Genomic DNA, 19,172 nt, shown 5'->3' on the forward strand with positions numbered 1-19,172 from the left:
TCTCCTGGGAAAAGTGAAAGCCATAAGGTATGTTTAGTTTTCAATGTAGAGTCGAAGAAACAAACATTTAAAAAAATTATATATATATATATTCTTCAGGCGCTGGTTGGGGACTTTTTCTACGTCGCGCGCCAGCCGGAAGGTCCCTGCCTTAAGAGCTAATGGCGGACGCCGGCTGGTTGAAGGTGGCGGTGGCTTAGGCCTTGAAGGAGTTCAGCATCTGTTGGATATCGACGCCATCCTTCCTGCTGCAGGGTAAAGAAGCAGCTTCCAAACTTCCCCGGGCCTGAGGAGGCAGAGAGCGGTCAAGCAGGAGGGTTGGCGGAGCCTTTGGTCGGGTCTTTGAAGCAGGGTAGGCCGGTAAGGTGCCGGCAAAGCGGTGAGGTGGAGGGGAACGCTTGGGTCGAAAACGGTTTCCAGGAGTCCTCTCCCACTTCCGTTTCAAAGGTGGGAGCGAAGCTTGGATCAAAATAAGACTCCTGGAAATTGCCCAGCTCCTAGGCTTTGCGGGAGGCGAGGGAAGGGGCGGGATGGACGTACACGACACCAACTGTAAGGTGGAAGGGTCTAGTGTGTTGAAAGCGTAAATAACGGAAACCGTTTTTGGTGCCAAGACCGACCCTCTTTTGAATTCGTGCTTTGGTGTTCGGGCAGCTGTTTCAGTGATTTTCAGCTTTCTCATTTGCAAAGTGGGGGACAGTAGTATCTGTTTTGAAGACTTTGCGAGGTTTGAATGCGATGCCGTTCCTTTGGCACAAGGAAAAGGGGACGGAGGCAGCAATTAGAGGCGCAATTCGTGGCGATCACAGACAGGAGGTAGGATTGCCGGGAAATCATATTTACCAAGTTTTGGCCGTTAGGGGTTCCTGGTATATAGCTCTTGTGATTTTGTGCTGATCTTCCTCCAAAAGGCAACTCCTCCCATTACCTGATGAAAGAGAGAGAGAAAAAAAAAAAGAATAGCTGAGGAACCTGAATCCAAGTAGGTTTGAATTCTGCAGGCTGTAATGGATGCCGGCAGTTCTAAAAGGAACTGGAAAGTAGATGGAGTTCTTCAGGAGTTACAGAGAATGAAGAGTAGTAGGCTGGAAACTTTTACGGGCTTCAGAAGTGGCCTGTGGTTTCCTCTTTCTTTTTCTTTTTAAAGATTTTATTTATTTATTCATGATAGACACACGGAGAGAGAGGCAGAGAGGCAGAGGCAGAGACACAGGCGGAGGGAGAAGCAGGCTCCATGCAGGGAGCCCGACGTGGGACTCGATCCCGGGACTCCAGGATTACACCCTGGGCCTAAGGCGCCAAACCGCTGAGCCACCCTTTTTCTTTTTTTAAATAGCAATTTCTTTCTTTTAGTTTAGTCAGTCGTGCCACATGGATCATGTTGACATGATAGGGCTTTATTACGTTTTCTTGTTGATAATTGCAGTTTTGAAAGTATGTTTGAAATTTTATAACCGCAGCAGGTTGTGATAGAATAAATTTAGCTTTGAGAATCACATTCCCTCCTTTTTTTTTTTTTTTAAATTGAAGTATAGTTGATCACATAACTGCTTTGCAAATCAGAGCCCTTGCAACATATTCTTTGCCTCTTTTTTTTCAATTTTAAGCTGAGAACAACTTTCCCTGGAACTTCTATAGAATGTATAACTGCTAGGGATGCGAGTATGTCTGTGTCTCTGTCAGTGCGTTTTCTTAATTTTTCTTTTTGTAGGTCATTTCTCCAAATGCTCTCCTTTTATCATCTCAATTTTTCTTTTATCTCTACCATTCTAGAATAAAGTTAAAGATGTTTCTTAATTTCAAGAAGGAGGGATCCCTGGGTGGCGCAGCGGTTTGGCGCCTGCCTTTGGCCCAGGGCGCGATCCTGGAGACCCGGGATCGAATCCCATGTCAGGCTCCCGGTGCATGGAGCCTGCTTCTCCCTCTGCCTGTGTCTCTGCCTCTCTCTCTCTCTCTCTGTGACTATCATAAATAAAAAATAAAAATAAAATTTCAAGAAGGAAAATTTATACCTCTCAGTACCCGTTTCCAAAGTGGAGGGTTTGATCTTTTCCTATTTTATTTTATTTATTTACCTTTATTCACGAGAGACACAGGCAGAGGGAGAAGCAGGATCCATGCAGGGAGCCCGATATGGGACTCGATCCCAGGACTCCAGGATCACGCCCTGAGCAGATGCTCAACTGCTGAGCCACCAAGTGTCCCTATTTTATTTTATTTTTAAAGATTTTATTTATTATTGGAGAGAGCACAAGCAGAGGGGGAGGGATAGAGGGAGAGAGAACCTCAAGCAGACTCCCCTCTGAGCAGGGAGCCCAATGCGAGACCTGATCCCAGGACCTTGGGATCTTGACCTGAGACAAAGGCAGACTCTTCACCTACTGAGCAAGCCACCCAGGTGCTCCAGTCTTTTCCTCTTCTAACCATTTCTGGGCTGGGCAAAAGCTGGATGACTATTAGTATTATTATTATTATTTAAAGATTTTATTTATTTATGAGAGAGAGAGAGGTAGAGGCAAAGGAAGAAGCAGGCTCCCTGCTCCAATGTTGGACTCGATCCCAGGACCCTGGAATCATGACCTGAGCCAAAGCAGACACTCATCCGCTTAGCCATCCAGGTGCTCAGGTGACTATCATTTATGAAGCTGTTCACTCATAATTCTCTTTTCTCACTTAAAACAAATTTTTTATGTTAGTTACACAGTGATTACTTTGGATTTTTCAAGACCTACTTTCGGGATCCCTGGGTGGCGCAGCGGTGTGGCGCAGCGGTTTGGCGCCTGCCTTTGGCCCGGGGCGCGATCCTGGAGACCCGGGATCGAATCCCACATCAGGCTCCCGGTGCATGGAGCCTGCTTCTCCCTCTGCCTGTGTCTCTGCCTCTCTCTCTCTCTGTGACTATCATAAATAATAAATAAAAAAAAAATTAAAAAAAAATATTGAAAAATAACTTTCATGGCAGTAATTGTATAGTTGTAGTTCTGGGTAATTTTATGGTAAAGGTACATTAGTTTGCAATCTTAACAGTCTTGTTTAATGAAAAGAATCCTTTTATGTGATTGTATAGAGAGGCCTCCTGAAATAGCAGGAATTGAGTTTTGTTTCAGTTTTTTTTTTTTATGGTGAGTAGATGCAAATTTTAAATTCTAATTGTCAAATACTGTGCTAGATAAGAGATGCAAAAGGAAACTACACTTAACAGTTTTATCTGTTAGATTAGCAAAACCCTAGTTGTGCAGAAATAGAGGCTCATGCATTTCTGGGGATATAGATTGTTAGAATTTCTTTGTAAGGTAATTTGGTAATATTTGTCAATATTTCGAATGTATGAGTCCATCAATCCAGCAATTTCACTTCTAGGGATTAATCTTAAAGATATAGTCATACAGGGACACCCTAGGTGGTTCAATGGTCTGCCTTTGGTTCAGGTCGTGTTCCCGGGGTCCTGGGATCGAGTCCTGGCATCAGGCTCCCCACAGGGAGTCCGCTTCTCCCTCTGCCTGTGTCTGTACCTCTCTGTGACACTCATGTATAAGTAAATAAAATCCTAAAAAAAAAGTACATATATATATATATATATATATATATATATATAGTCATACATGTATAAATGATCTATATAGGAGGGGTTTTATTTCTCTCTTTTTTTTAAGTTTTTATTGGGGCACTTGGATGGCTCAGTCGTTGGATGGCTCAGTCGTTAAGTGTCCAATTCTTGATCTCAGCTTAGATCTTGATCTTAGGGTCATGAGTTCAAGCCCTGTGTTGGGCTCCATGCTGGGCATGGAACCTACTTAAAAAAATTAAAGGGACACCCGGGTGGCTCAGCGGTTGGGCATCTGCCTTCGGCTCGGGATGTCATCCTGGGTCGGGGGATCGAGTCTTGCATTGGGCTTCCTGCGAGGAGCCTGCTTCTTTTCCCTCTGCCTATGTCTCTGCCTCTCTGTGTCTCTCATGAATAAATAAAATCTTACCAAAAAAATTAAAAATTTTTTTCTTACTTAATCTCTACACCTCGTCTGTGATCAAACTCCCCACCCTGAGATCAAGAGTTGCACACTCCTCCAACTGAGCCAGCCAGGTGCCCCAATTGAGGGGTTTTCTTTGCAGCAGTATTCTTAATAGTGAGATTGGGAACCTAAATGATTATCAGTAGGGTATTGGCTAAATTCAGTGAAGTACTCCATGGCTGGAAAATGAAAATGAGAAAGCTCTTTGTTGCTATCTTCAAACTAAAGTAATAAAAAGTAAGTTGCAGGATAATATGAGGGAGTCTATAATATGTAGTATTCAACCACTAGTTAAAAAGGATTAGTGTTAACATGTTTTTGTGAAAATATCTGGAAGGACATATAACTAAATAAAATTGATTTTCTTGGGGAGGAGAACTGAATGGCTAGGGAATGGATAGAAGGAGCTTTTTGCTGTGTTTTTAAAGAATTCTTAACCATGTGTGTATAGCCTATGCAATCATAGGTACATGTAGAGCTCCTTAGTTTCTATGACAGTAAAGGTAAATAGAGTTCTATTAATGGTACAGCGCCTGGGGGCATTCAATTGGTTAAGTTTGCCTACTGCTCAGGTCGTGATCCAGGGTGTTGGGCTCAATCCCAGGATCAGCTCAGTGGGGAACCTGCTTTTCCCTCTTTCCTCTGCCTGTGTTCATGGGCATGTGTGTGCGTGCATGCATGTGTACGCTCTCTGTCAAGTAAATCTTTTTTTTTTTTAAGATTTTATTTATTTATTCATGACAGAGAGAGAGAGAGAGAGAGAGAGAGAGAGAGAGAGGCGGAGACACAGGCAGAGGGAGAAGCAGGCTCCATGTAGGGAGCCCGATGTGGGACTCCATTCCAGGTCTCCAGGATCTCGCCCCGGACTGAAGGCGGGGCTAAACCTCTGGGCCACCGGGGCTGCCCTCTGTTAAGTAAATCGTAAAGAATGAATACTGGTACAAATCCTAAGATTTTACCACTTGTTATTAATTTGACAGGTGATTTAATTTCTTAATTTGTTCATCTATATAATTAGTACAATAATGAGTTATTTATAGGTTCCTTGAGGAAATAGAGGCAAAGTATACAGCATAGTCCCTGGTGTATAGAATACTTTCTAGTTATAAGTCTGTTAGTCAGAAAGCCTTACTCTGGGTTCTGCCTTCACCCTGAAGTTCCTATATAGAAACATCTGTTGGACGCCTGGGTTGCTCAGTGGTTGAGTGTCTGCCTTTGGCTTGGGTTGTGATCCTGGAGTTCTGGGATCGGGTCCCTCAACGGGCTCCTCGTGGGGAGCCTGCTTCTCCCTTTGCCTGTGTCTGCCTCTCTCTGTGTCTCTTATGAATGAATGAATGAATAAGTAAATAAATCTTAAAAAAATAATTGTTAAAGTAAGTTTCTCAGCTGATAATTTTCTGCTTTTAGGTCCTCTTAGCTTATTTTGACTCAGTATAACTGAGGCCTGATTGTGGAGTTGTGAGTACCTCCGTGCTGCTCCCATCATGTTTCTATACAACTTGACCTTGCAGCGAGCCACAGGCATCAGCTTTGCCATTCATGGCAACTTTTCTGGTAAGATTTCTAGTTACTGTCTTTCTGAATTAAACATGTTCAAGATTAAATAGTTTCATGCTTCAGATTCCATTTCTAAATTCAAACTTTTTTCCTGAAATAAATTATCACCAGACAACATCATTTATATAATGCTTTACAGTCTCCAAAGCCATTTGAAGTACTTGATCTTATTTGATTCTGAGGGGACCATTGGGAAGGTGACCTGATAAGTAGTGGCCTTGAGCAAGTGAGAATGGATTGGGATGGATAAGACTGGGATATCTGATAGGCTAGGAAGGCATTTAGACATTAGGTAGTAAAGACCTGTACTAGGAAAGTGGGGACAGATCGAGAAGAATATGAATTTCCAGCCTGGGCGGCAGAGAAAATGATAGTAACATTGATAGCAGGTTAGTTGGGACTAGAGAGGGAGTTTGGGAAGAAGTCGATGATGACAACATATCCAAGTGGAATTATGTAGCAAACAGGGAGAGATGGGGGAAAATTGGCTATTAAGCATTTAGAAGTATCAATAATGGTTATGAGGGCAAGTGAACTTTCTTAGGACTGACTTTAGAAGTAAATTATATATTTTACATAACAGCTTTAAAAGTTGTTTGAAATAATCCATCAAATTGCACAAAAAGTTAAAATGATTTTCTAGAACAATAACCTTCAAGATGAGCTAGAAAGAGCCTTTGGAAATACTTAATTTTATGAAGCTAAACATTATATGTTAATACCATTTGTATACAACTCCTAATTATGTGGATTAATGACATTTTAGAAAATCTAAATGTTTTTTAAAGAACTATGTTGACCATTTTTAAAAGTTTTTTGATACCACTTTTGTTAAATCCTATCAATTGTGGGAATGAAATAGAATAAAAAAATTAAAATACTGAGCCCCCAACTTACTTACATTTATTTTGAGGGGCATTTTGATCCATCCAGGTTATTTTTGACTAGTTCTGATTGTTTGTGATCTTTATTGTTTTGGTAATCTAGGAACCAAACAACAGGAAATTGTTGTTTCCCGTGGGAAGATACTGGAGCTGCTTCGCCCTGACCCCAACACTGGCAAAGTACATACTCTGCTAACTGTGGAAGTATTTGGTGTTATCAGATCACTCATGGCCTTTAGGCTAACGGGTGGCACCAAAGACTACATTGTGGTTGGCAGTGACTCAGGTCGGATAGTTATCCTGGAATACCAGCCATCCAAGAATATGTTTGAGAAAATTCACCAAGAAACGTTTGGCAAGAGCGGATGCCGCCGCATTGTTCCTGGACAGTTCTTAGCTGTGGATCCCAAAGGGCGAGCTGTTATGATTAGTGAGTGACTTGCTCTATTGAGTGTACTTCTGACTTACAGATGCTCAGTTTAGGGTAACAGTGCTGTGGTCTTCGCATTGTGCCAATAAATTCCTTACCTGGGTAAAGTTTGGACAATATTTGGATTAATGCCATGGTTTAAAGTTACTTTTCCTTTTAAAACAATGGGGAAAGTCGTCTTAACACACCTTTTCTATTTACTGTCTGGTTGGATTAGGTGTTTTTTTCGTTTCTATATGTGTAGCAGAAAGCCTACAGTGAAATGATTTTATATAACTAGGCAGTGAATATGGTTGCTTTCATTAGCCTGAAGTGATGATTCACATTCATGTCTCTTCTCTGATAAATCTCTTGAAGGAAATTCTGTGTATCTGATCAGGCCTCTGGAAGGCAACTCTCTGGCAAGTGACAAAATCATTAGATCGAAGTTCAGAGAATAAAGCTGTCAATTTTACGAATTATTGTTTCCAGTATCATTAAATCTAGAGGACGCTGAAAAATTATGAAGAGTTAGTGGGATATTGAGATCCCTATTAGGAAGGGGGGTGTAAATTCTGTTGTTTATTTTACTAATTCCAAGATCCTCTAAGTTAATACACTTGTAGAGTTAGTGCTGGATGTTAATGATTTTAAAGAAATAATTGTGGTGTGACTCTGGCTGTTCTGTAAGTCCTTTTATCTTCTGGAAATTTTATTTGTTTTGTCTCTTTTATGTATAGGTGCCATTGAAAAACAGAAATTGGTATATATCTTGAACAGAGATGCTGCAGCCCGGCTTACCATTTCATCCCCTCTAGAGGCCCACAAAGCGAACACTTTAGTATATCATGTGGTCGGAGTAGATGTGGGATTTGAAAATCCAATGTTTGCTTGTCTGGAAATGGATTATGAGGTAATGGGGACTCATTGACTCCCTCCTCTCTTTCTCTCACTCTCTCCCTCTCTCTCCCCCTACCCCCCCCCTTTAGGTTTCTTCCATTCATCTCAGTGCTTTAATGATTGTTTTCTTCATTGTTGATGTCTTACAGCTTTTGTTTTCCAAATGTCTTACTAATAAGATTTTTTGGGATGTTTCACAGCTTACCTAACGATATAATAGCACCTTATCCTGATTTGAACAGTCATCCTAAAAAATGGTATTTATGGGAAACAGCAGTTTGAAAAAGGAAGTGAAACTGTATGTGGGGTTTTTTTTTGCAGGGAGATAGTGAAAGGGAGGCATACCATTCTTTGCAGTAGCCTTGAGTAGAGGGAACCCTAGTCCCCAAAATAGGGGACCCAGTTTCTTGTTCGAGTTCTGCCATTGTCTAGTAGTGTGAGCTTTGGTAAACTGTTGAGGACCTTTGCTTCCCCATTTGTAAAATAGAGGAATCCTGATGCCTTTTTTTGCTAATGTACTTCTCTATAGGAAGCAGACAATGATCCAACAGGGGAAGCAGCAGCTAATACCCAGCAGACGCTTACCTTCTATGAGTTAGACCTTGGTTTAAATCATGTGGTCCGAAAGTACAGTGAACCTTTGGAGGAACATGGCAACTTTCTTATTACAGGTACTTTTTTTCTCAGAGCTGTTTTGTATCTTTTTACTTGGCTCATTTTATATGCAAACCTAGGAGAGTCTACTTAATGGGGTTTGGAAACTATAATCTATTTCTAGTAAGTCTAATAAATATCTTGTGTCTGGTGAAGTTAGAAGTTCATGGAATGGTTGACTTTTACTTCTGATAGAGGCAAAGGAAGAAAGGATGGGGAGAGTGCTCAGCTTGGAATATTGACTACTACTGAGTGCTCTGATATTTTTATTATAGATAGTCACTGTCATTAAGAAAATTAAAACAAATCTTTAAAAAGACAAATGAAATGGACAAATCAACAAGATAAAACTGTATTATGTCTGAATTTGAAAACTTAGGTGAAATAGGAATATTTTTGAAAATTGTTCCCAAATTGACTCTAAGAAATGAAGAACCTGAATAGACCAGCATCCATTAAAGAAATTGGAGAAGTAGTCAAAAATCTTTCCCAAAAGATTTAAGGTCCAGAATTTTCAGGGACCTTAAATTTCTTTAGAGATTAGGAAAAAATTAAAGCTATCATACCACTTTATGAGCCTAATATAACTTAAGTATCAAAACTGAGGAAGATTAGTAACAAAAGAAATTCTGTATGCTAGTTTATGGTTATAAATAACAAAACCTAAAATCTTAGGAAATTGAAATCAACTTTAAATGATCATAGCTAAGTAAGATTTTTGTAGGAGTTCAGAGTTGTTCAGTTAGAAAATCAGTATCCGGGACTCCTGCTTGGTTCAGTCATTGGAGTGTGCGACTCTTGGATCTCGGGTTTTTTTTTTTTTTTTTTAAAGATTTTATTTATTTATCCATGAGAGACATGGGGCAGGGGGCGGGGAGAGAGAGAGAGAGGCAGAGACACAGGCAGAGGGAGGAGCAGGCTCCATGCAGGGAGCCCGATGTGGGACTCATCCAATGACCCCGGGATCACGACCTGGGCGTGAAGGCAGGCGATAAACCTCTGAGCCACCCAGGCAGCCCTGGATCTCGGGTTGTAAGTTCCAGTTCCACATTGAGTGTAGAGATTACTTAAAAATGGAAGTTAAAAAAATTTTTAAATTATTTTTTTAAGATTTTATTTATTCATGAGAGACAGAGAGAGGCAGAGACACAGGCAGAAGGGAGAAGCAGGCTCCATGCAGGGAGACTGACGTGGGACTCGATCCCAGGTCTTTAGGATCAGGCCCTGGGCTGAAGGCAGCGCTAAACTGCTGAGCCTACCCAGGCTGCCCTTAAAAATGGAATCTTAAAAAAAAAATCCGTATCAATTTTATTCATCATATAAAAAGACTAAAGGAAATGACTACTTGTACTCTAGGTTTCAGCAGGCATGGGGAAGACAGTGATCCTTTTTATGTGGAGTCATTTGTACTTCAATTGATGTCTAAAGTGAAATCTGTCTTTAGGAGGGAGGATTTTGGAGAATAAGATAGCACTTGTCTTTGAGTATTAAATCTTAGAAAGCAGCCCTATATTAAACATTACACATTACATTACTTGCGGTAATATTACCTATATTTCATTGACAAGGGCTTCATTTGTTCAACATTTTGTTGTGTGCAAAGAAAGAATGTGGTTCATTCAAAGAACTGGAAGCTGATTGTGACTGGATTGATAGACCTAACAGGCTGGGTAGAGGTTGTGGTGGGGAGGTAACTACTGAAAGATTTTGTTGTTACTCTTTTTGTTACTGAAGGATTTTAAGCAGCGGATTAATAACTTGCTAAAGATGAACATTTTAGAAACATTACTTGCTTACGTTTTGTTTAATTGAATAGAGGATAAGACTATAAGCCAGATTAGGAAGCTGTTTCACTAACCCAAGAGATTGGCAGCATGAGCACTGCAAAGGAGTTAAAATCAATAGAGCTGTGAAGCAGGAGAGACTTGAGGAGTGACACCCAGGTTTCTGGTTTAGTCTGTTGGTTGATAGTTGTGTTCTTTGAGATGGAGGATCCAGGAGGTAGAACAGATTTGGGAAGGAACTTGAATTTATGAGTACAATGTATTTTTAAGCTGCTGTGGAATATCATTGTAAGAGTTTCCAATATGCAGTTGGGTTATAGGGCTAAAGATGAGAACTGAGTTTTGGGCTCGGAGCTAAACATTTTATTTTAGATGCATTCTCAGACATCTGGACAGGCTAAGAGCACCCGAACTGTGCTCATCCTTGTGTTACGCTAGTATCATTGAAAAGAAATACTTTGAATGTTTCTCAGTCTCGGGCACTTAAACCTTCATTCAAATTGTGCTGAAAAGGAGAAGGAATTGAAAGGTTAATTGTAAATCATGGTTATGTTAAATCATTGCTAAATTCTGTTTTTTTCTGATAGTTCCTGGAGGGTCAGATGGTCCAAGTGGAGTGCTAATCTGCTCTGAAAACTATATCACCTACAAGAACTTTGGTGACCAACCGGATATCCGCTGTCCAATTCCCAGGAGACGGGTAAAAATCTTTGCCATAAGGAAAGATACGGTGTTTGTGAAGTTTTTTTTTTTTTTTGTAATTACGATATAGTGTCTTAGTTTATTTGTTGTAAGGTTTTAGTTTCTTTGTAAATCTTCTTTTTAATAAAGCTGGTATTTTAGTAAAAGCAAAATAAATTCTTTGAGAAAGGAAATTAAAAACAGTTTCCATTTTAGAAGAATCTCTGGATGATCAGTTTGAAATTCCTGTAAGTTCCTAGTTTGAAAAACCAGACATATTTATTGGAGGTATTTTCCATTGTTTGTCTTTTTCACCCCATTCCAACATACAGGAAATTTTAAAGAACAGAACGGTGAATTCCTGTTTGCGTTTTACATTCAGAAAAAAAATTGATGGGTGGCTCACCGGTTTAGCGCCTGCCTTTGGCCCAGGGTGCGATCCTGGAGTCCCGGGATCGAGTTCTGCGTCAGGTTCCTGGCATGGAACCTGCTTCTCCCTCCTCCTGTGTCTCTGCCTCTCTCTCTCTCTCTCTCTCTCTCTCTCTCTCTCATGAATTAAAAAAAAAAAAAGATTGACCAATTTAATATTTTACTGCATTTGGCTTTTTTTTCTTATGACATAGCTATATGCTTTTTTAGACAAACCGTTTGAAAATAAGTTACAGTCATCATGACACTTTAACTGTTCTTTCACTGTTTTACTGTTCTTTTTTGTTCTTTAGAATATTTTGTCTCACCTTTGTTTGCTTTTGGTCTTTTTTTTTAAAGATTTTTTAAAATTTATTTATTCATGAGAGACAGAGAGAGAGAGAGAGGCAGAGACACAGGCAGAGGGAGAATCAGGCTTCATGCAGGGAGCCCGACGTGGAACTCGATCCTGGGTCTCCAGGATCATGCCCTGGGCTGCAGGCGGCGCTAAACCACTGAGCCACCGGGGCTGCCCTGCTTTTGGTCTTTTATTGACTTTTTTTTTAAGAGTCTAGGCTAATTGTCATGAAATTTGTCCCTTCATGTTTTTCCTTATGATTATATCCATGTTAATATTTTTGATAGAATCATTACATAAGTGGTGGCATATTTCCCACTTTATCACATTAGGAGCACACAATGTTGGGTTGACTTGTTGGTGATGTTAAATTAATCACCTATGTTAAAAGGTAGTGCCTGCCGGTGCTGCTTAATCATGAAGGTACCTTTTCCTTTTTATAATTGGTGTGGAAGGAGATGGTGAATTTTGAGACGGTAAATAATCTTTATCCTAACATCTTTTCACATAGTGCTTTTCCTCAGTTCAGTTACTACATTGGTGGTTGAAAATGGTATTTTATTGATTTTTTTTTATTTTATTGATATTAATCTTAACAGTTTACTGTGGAGATTATTAAGCGTATGCAAAAGTAGAATGTAATGAGCTGAGTATCCAGCTTCAGCTAATCTCATTTCATCTCTGCTCCTTCAGTCTCTCCTTTCACCCCTGGTTTTCTATCTTTTTAATATTCATTTATAGGTCCTGGGGTTAAATCTTTTAGGTCTTACTTAGTTTAACTAATATGATAACCTGGGTAAGATTCCATAAATTTTAGAAAATTTGAGAAGGAATCTATTTAGTAAATTCTTGGTAAGGTATGTGGGAAGTAATTCGATTTGGTTGATCAGACATTTATTGAGCGCCTACCTGCCAGGCACTGTAGGTGGCTTTGGGACTACAGAAATGTATAAAACATGTTTTGCCCTTGAAGAGCTGAGTCAGTGAGAGAAATGCAAAATGTTGGAAACATAAAACAAAAACCTAACATCATAGTCAAGAAGCTCCCTTGGAGGAATCAAGGAAGTTGATATGGAAAAGGGCTAATGAAGGATAGTTTGGATGGACGTGGAAGAGTTTTTTTCATAGTCTGAAACGATAACTTTCAATTTCATGTCTTTGACATTTTTCTCTGGAGAAAGTTTTTTGTCTTACTCATTTGATGAGAATGTACAGTGAAATTGTGGCTGTTTTTTGTACATAGGCTTTGTCACATTTACAGTAGACAAGCATTTTTGGTCATTGTGTTTTATTTTTGGCTAACCGGCTGCTCTGGGTCAAAGCTTGTATAGAGAGGTGGCAGGTAAAAAAAAAAAAAGGTTGCAGGTACTTCTAGGCCTTGGGCAACATGTATATCCATATTGGTAAGGTGCTACATTCCCTAAATAAGAAGAACTCCTTTCTAAGTTGTGGGTTCTGTGTTTGACTTCTAGAATGACCTGGATGACCCTGAAAGAGGAATGATTTTTGTTTGCTCTGCCACCCATAAGACCAAATCAATGTTCTTCTTTTTGGCCCAAACTGAGCAGGGAGATATTTTCAAGATCACTTTGGAGACAGATGAAGATATGGTAAGCAGACCATGGATAGAGAAGGAAAACATGAAAACACACTTTTATTAGGTTTAGTCTGATTTGATAAAATGTCCTATGGTATTCTAATTTTGATATATTTAAGTAGCCTTATTTCAAAAACTTAACTGTAGATTTAAGGTTCACAAAGTGGTTTTATAAACCATTTGTTCATTGAAACTACTCTGAGATAGGACAATTAATACTTTACAAGTTAATAAAATGGAAACAGTGCCTTAAAGAGTGGTTGTCTAAGGTGTTTAGAGCTTTTAAAATTTGGAACTAAAAAAATAAAATAAAATAAAACTTGGAACTGGTATATCGAATGTAGATTTTCTCATTTGGTTAACAGATTTCTGGTCTAGTAGTCTCATGAATGAGACTGAGTAGTGCCTCTTCTAGTGAGTAACAAGAGAAGACTCTGCTTGTCTAATGAACACTGGTAATGACACTGTTACTGTTTTTGTCCTATGGAGGAACTCTGAACAACTGAGTAATTTTTTAGATATCTATTTAGCTCAGGAGTTGGCAGAATTTTTTTTGTGAAGGCCTAATAGTAAACATTTTTAGCTTTTATGGGCCATATAATCTCTGACTCAACTATACAGCTTTGCAGTTGTGGCACTGAAGTAGCTATAGGAAGTATGTAAACATTAGGCATGGCTGATCTTGGGTCTTAGTTTGCTAACCCTGGGTTTAGATACTAAGGATGATATTTTATTTGCTATTCTATTTATGCTGTCTATCTTAAAATACTGGCTACCTTCTGTGACCTAGCTTCACTTGACCTACATGCTACAATATTTTCCCCCCCCTTCCAGGTTACTGAGATCCGGCTCAAGTACTTTGATACTGTGCCTGTTGCTGCTGCCATGTGTGTGCTTAAAACAGGCTTCCTTTTTGTAGCATCAGAATTTGGAAACCAGTGAGTAATCCTTTTATTACCCTAGTTCACCCTGATTCCTCTAAAAGTTGACAGGAGGAGACGTGGCTGTAAGGCCATAGAACTTTCCACAAGAATGTTACAGTTTTTTCAAAAGTTTTGCTTTTCCTGTAAAACTTAACCTTTTTTAGGGACGCCTGAGTGGCTCAGCGGTTTAGCACCTGCCTTTAGCCCAGGGCATGTTCCTGGAGTCCCGGGATCGAGTCCCACATCAGACTCCCTACATGGAGCCTGCTTTTCCCTCTGCCTACGTCTCTTCCTCTCTCTCTGTGAATAAATAAATAAAATCTTAAAAAAAAAAACCAAAAAAACCAAAAAACAACTTAACCTATTATAGTCATCTCATTCAGCAGCCAAGACCTAACCTTGATGAAATCCTTTCCCTTAACCCTGTTTGCGTAAAGTCTAAACTCTAGCCTTGGATTTAAGACCAGTATCTAAGTTGCCAAATTACTGGAGACTGGGTGTTGCCTTTTTAGTTTAGGTCTTGCTTTTTTTAGTTCAGGATTTGCCAATATCTGCTAAAGACTGCACAGACCACTTAACTATTGCTGTTTCCTCATAATTAAAATGAAGTATTCTAGGAATCTTTGCGATTTCTGCCTTTTCTCAAACTATTCTTCATTTCTTAGACATGCCTGGTACTCATCCTCACTGACTTTATTCTAGCTGTTTATTATTCATTTTCCATATTTATACCTCTTTTGTCATGCTTTTCATGCTTAGTCTGTTTTTTGTATTTTAGTCCATTTCCAATTTTCCAGTTTTTTCTTAACAAGGAATTTTCATTGTAGAAAAGTTAGAAAGTGCAATGCAAGCAAAAATGTCACCTGCAGTCCTTCTACCTGAATATAGTATTTTTGTGTAGCCTTCCTGTGTGTGTATATATTTAAACGTTTTTTTGTTTGTTTTTTAAGATAAACTTATTTATTCACGAGACAAACACACAGAGAGAGGCAGAGACACAGGCAGAGGGAGAAGCAGGCTCCATGCCGGGAGACTCACCCTGGGCTGAAGGTGGCGCTAAACCGCTGAGCCACCCAGGCTGCCCTATTTAAATGTTTTTACAGAAATGCCATGATGTGTGATAAATTTATTGTAGCTTGCTTTATTCACACAGCAATACATCATAAGTATCTATATTAATAAATGTAGACCTATAACTCAAACTTCTTTAGCAGCTAATCTTTTTTCCTCCACTTTTTTGTGGTTAAGACACATAAAATTTGCCATTTTAAACCATTTTTTAATATTCAGTTCAGTGGCACCTCCTGGGGTCCACCCTTCAGCTCCTGGGGTCCACCCTCCAGCTCCTGGGGTCCACCCCCAGCCTCCTGGAGTTCACCCCTCAAATCCTGGGGTGCACCCCCCAACTCCCATGCCCCCAATGCTGAGGCCCCCACTGCCCTCCGAAGGCCCTGGGAACATTCCACCCCCTCCCCCAGCCAACTGAAAAGCAGCCCCTTCTCCAGGCAAGATTGGTGTCGTGTGTTCTGGTGTTTTCCTTCTGAGCTAAGCCTGGTGCTCTCGTACTGGGCTGTACTGTGTCCCCAGCGCTCATTAAACACCTTCCCTCGTGAAAAAAAAAAAAAAAAAAAATGTGTTGGTATCTTTACAGATTTTTTCATCATCCCAAACAGAAACTTTATACCCATCAAGCAAGGACTCCCATTTCCCTCTCTTCTAGCTCCTGGTAACCTAAGTGAAGTCATACAGTATTTGCCTTTTTCTGTTTTGCTTATTTGACATAGCATAGTGTTTTCAGGGTTCCTCTATACTGGGTGTCAGCACTTCTTTCTGTCCCTGAATAATATCTTTTGTATGTATATACCACATTTTGTTTACCTGTTGATAGACACTTGGGTTGTTTAACACCTTTTGGTTATTGTGAATAATATTGCATTGAGCATTGGTATAGAAGTATTTTTCTGAGTCTCTGTTTTAATTGTTTTGGGTATATACCTAAGAGTGGAATTGCTGGGTCACATAATTCTGTTTAATTTTTTGAGGAACCACCAAATTTAGTAGCAGCTACATCATTTTACATTATTAGCAGCAATGCATGAAGGTTCCAATAGGTACCAGTTGTTACTTTTCTCTTGTTATAGACAGTAGGTGTGAAATGGTATCTCTTTATTTTTTTATTTGTAAGACTTGTTTTTTATATATTCTGGATATTAATCCCTTACAGATACATTGTTTACAAATAACTTCTCCCATTGTATAGCTTGTGTTTTCATTTTTTTGATACTGTCCTTGATGTTTTAAAGTTTTAAAGTCTTCAATTTTGATGAAGTTCAGTTTATCCATTTTTGTTTTGTTACTTGTGCTTTTGGTATTTATAGCTAAGTATCCATTGCCAAATCCAAGGTGATGAAAATTTACGTCTGTGTTTTCTTCTAAGTGTTTTATGATTTTAGTTAATGTTTAGGTTGTTCTATTTTTTTGAGTTAATTTTTTATATGGTGTGAGGTAGGAGTTCGTGTTCATTTTTCATTCTGGTGAAAATCCAGTTGTCTCAAACAGCATTTGTGGAATGTAGTACCATTTTTAGCGACCATACAATATTCTGTTATATGGGCCTGAGTTAATTTGTTTAAATAAGCTTTTATTTGTTTTTGGATAGACTTTGCTTTTTTTAAAAAATTGAAGTATAATTGACGCACAGTATTTTGTTAATTTCAAGTGTACAGCATAGCTATTTCACAAGTTCGTACATTATGTTATTTTTGCCACAAGTGTAGTTACGCTCTGTCACCATACGATGCTATTACAACATCATTGATTATGCTGTGTGTTAGACATCCATGATGATATAGTTACTGGATTAAAGAATATATACATTTTCAAAACTTTGAATTGTTCCTACTGAAAGTTTGTGAGGATTTATACTCTTGCAGCAGTATGTATCCTATGATTTGCTACGTGTCAGCTCTAGGTATGTGCATGTTTTAAGGTTTGCTAATTTAGGGGGTTAAAAATTTATTAACTAAAGAGTTTGAACTTTGCACTTATTTGCCTACGAGTATATCCTCTGTTAATTGCTTAGTCACATCTGCTTATTTTCTATGGTATTCTTTAGTAATGATCTGGGGTATTTTGGGGGAGGTGCTATAACTTAGTGTAAACTCTGGAGTCACCCTGCCTGGTTGGGTTATTATCTTGGCTTTATGTTCTCTAGCATTATGTCCCAGTTTTCTCATTTTCCAAGGGAGATAGTAATGATGTATGTACTTCAGTGGATTTTGTGGGTATTTAATAAGAATACAGATGGGTGGCACTAATAATTACTTTGTGGTGTAAGCATTTAGTGAATATTGGTTGCCACCATTCTTGCTGTTTTACTCTGGCAATGTAGAAGGTCTTGGAAAATGAGTAAAAGAGCAAATAATAAAAAATCACCTGTAATCCTAGGAGTATTTCAGAATAGTCATACTAACATTTGTTGTATCTACTTCCAGTAGTTTTACTTTTTAGTTTATTTATGTAATTTTATTGTAAGAACTGCATCATTCTATAAAAAATTACTACTATTTTTTCAAATAAGCAGTGTATCTTAAAATTTTTTTTCTATCATAAATATTTTTCACTTAAAATTTTTATTACGGAAAGTTTTTAATAGGTACAGGAGAGAGAATACTATAATTAATGAATCCATATGTGCACATCATTCAGCTTCAACAAAGGCTAACCATGGTCAGTCTTGCTTTATTTATGCCCCACTGCTCCAAAATATAATCGAGAATACTAATTCCTGGGATGCCTGTGTGGCTCAGCAGCTAAGTTACCTGTCTTCAGCTCAGGTTGGGATGAGTCCTACATCAGGCTCCTGGCTTGGAGCTTGCTTCTCCCTCTGCCTGTGTCTCTGCCTCTCTCTGTCTGTCTCTCTCAAAAATAAATAAATTAACAACAACAAAAAACTGATTTCTAATACTAATTTCTTGATATAATTAAATAGTATTCAAATTTCTTTGTCTCAATTTTTTATTAAGGATTTATTTATTTATTTATTTATTTATTTATTTATTTTTAATTTTTATTTATTTATGATAGTCACAGAGAGAGAGAGAGAAAGGCAGAGACACAGGCAGAGGGAGAAGCAGGCTCCATGCACCGGGAGCCTGATGTGGGATTCGATCCCGGGTCTCCAAGATCTTGCCCTGGGCCAAAGGCAGGCGCCAAACCGCTGCGCCACCCAGGGATCCCCAAGGATTTATTTATTTGAGAGAGTCTGCATGCATGCAAGGGAAGGGGTATAGGAAGTGGGAGAGTTTTTTTTTTTTTTTAAAGGTTTTATTTATTCACGAGAGACGGAGAGATAGAGGCAGAGACACAGGCAGAGAGAGAAGTAGACTTCATGCAGGGAGCCCGACGTGGGACTCGATCCTGGCTCTCCAGGATCATACCCCAGGCTGAGGGCGGCGCTAAACCGCTGAGCCACCAGGGCTGCCCAGTGGGAGAGAGTCTTAAGCAGACTCTGCTGAGTGGGGAGTCTGGTACAGGGCTCAATCTCACCAGCCTGAGATCATTACCTGAGTCATATGCTTAATTGACTGTGCCACCTAGGTGCCCTATCTCAATATTTTTAAAGTTGATTTGTTTAGATCAGGATCTAGCAAGACTCCTACATTGCATTTGGTACATAGAAAACATTTTTAGTAGCTGCATATTTTATGGCCAGGCCTCATATTGATGGATATTTAGGGTTGTACTTTTGCTGTCACAAATAGTGCTGTAGTGAATATTGTAGGTGTATCTTTTGTGTTAGCTGAATGCAACCATCATTTAAATTCATAAATGCAGGATGAAATTTTGATAAGGAATGCTATATTGTCCTCTGAATACGTGACATCAGTTTACATTCCCACCAATAGTATATGAGAGACCTTTTTCTTCTTGGTACTTGACAGAGTTAATAAGCTCTTAAAAACCACCGAGAAAAAGACTAGTAGTTCAAGAAAAACAGGGACAGAA

At 39.1% G+C, this 19,172-nt stretch overlaps 1 protein-coding gene and 2 non-coding genes across 4 annotated transcripts in view; all 3 read left to right on the forward strand.

Moving 5' to 3' along the window:
• Positions 1–118: 118 nt before the first annotated feature.
• Positions 119–19,172, forward strand: part of SF3B3 (splicing factor 3b subunit 3) — a 52,688-nt gene continuing 33,634 nt past the window's right edge. Inside the window, exons 1-8 of one of the 2 annotated variants that reach the window (XM_041771826.1) lie at positions 119–255; positions 5,418–5,564; positions 6,555–6,881; positions 7,601–7,773; positions 8,290–8,431; positions 10,786–10,898; positions 13,118–13,255; positions 14,077–14,180. In XM_041771826.1, coding sequence (XP_041627760.1) covers positions 5,495–5,564; positions 6,555–6,881; positions 7,601–7,773; positions 8,290–8,431; positions 10,786–10,898; positions 13,118–13,255; positions 14,077–14,180 — 1,067 coding nt within the window. In that variant the 5' untranslated portion in view covers positions 119–255; positions 5,418–5,494. Of the gene's footprint in view, positions 361–5,417; positions 5,565–6,554; positions 6,882–7,600; positions 7,774–8,289; positions 8,432–10,785; positions 10,899–13,117; positions 13,256–14,076; positions 14,181–19,172 lie in introns of both variants that reach the window. The other variant, XM_041771827.1, reaches the window with a different exon arrangement.
• LOC121501087 lies at positions 7,185–7,264 on the forward strand. The gene has a single exon (XR_005990526.1). It is a non-coding gene; the product is annotated as a small nucleolar RNA SNORD111 (small nucleolar RNA).
• Positions 12,771–12,855, forward strand: LOC121501088. Its single transcript, XR_005990527.1, has one exon. It is a non-coding gene; the product is annotated as a small nucleolar RNA SNORD111 (small nucleolar RNA).

The sequence above is a fragment of the Vulpes lagopus genome, chromosome 10 (genome assembly GCF_018345385.1).
Source record: "Vulpes lagopus strain Blue_001 chromosome 10, ASM1834538v1, whole genome shotgun sequence".
NCBI lineage: Eukaryota > Metazoa > Chordata > Mammalia > Carnivora > Canidae > Vulpes > Vulpes lagopus.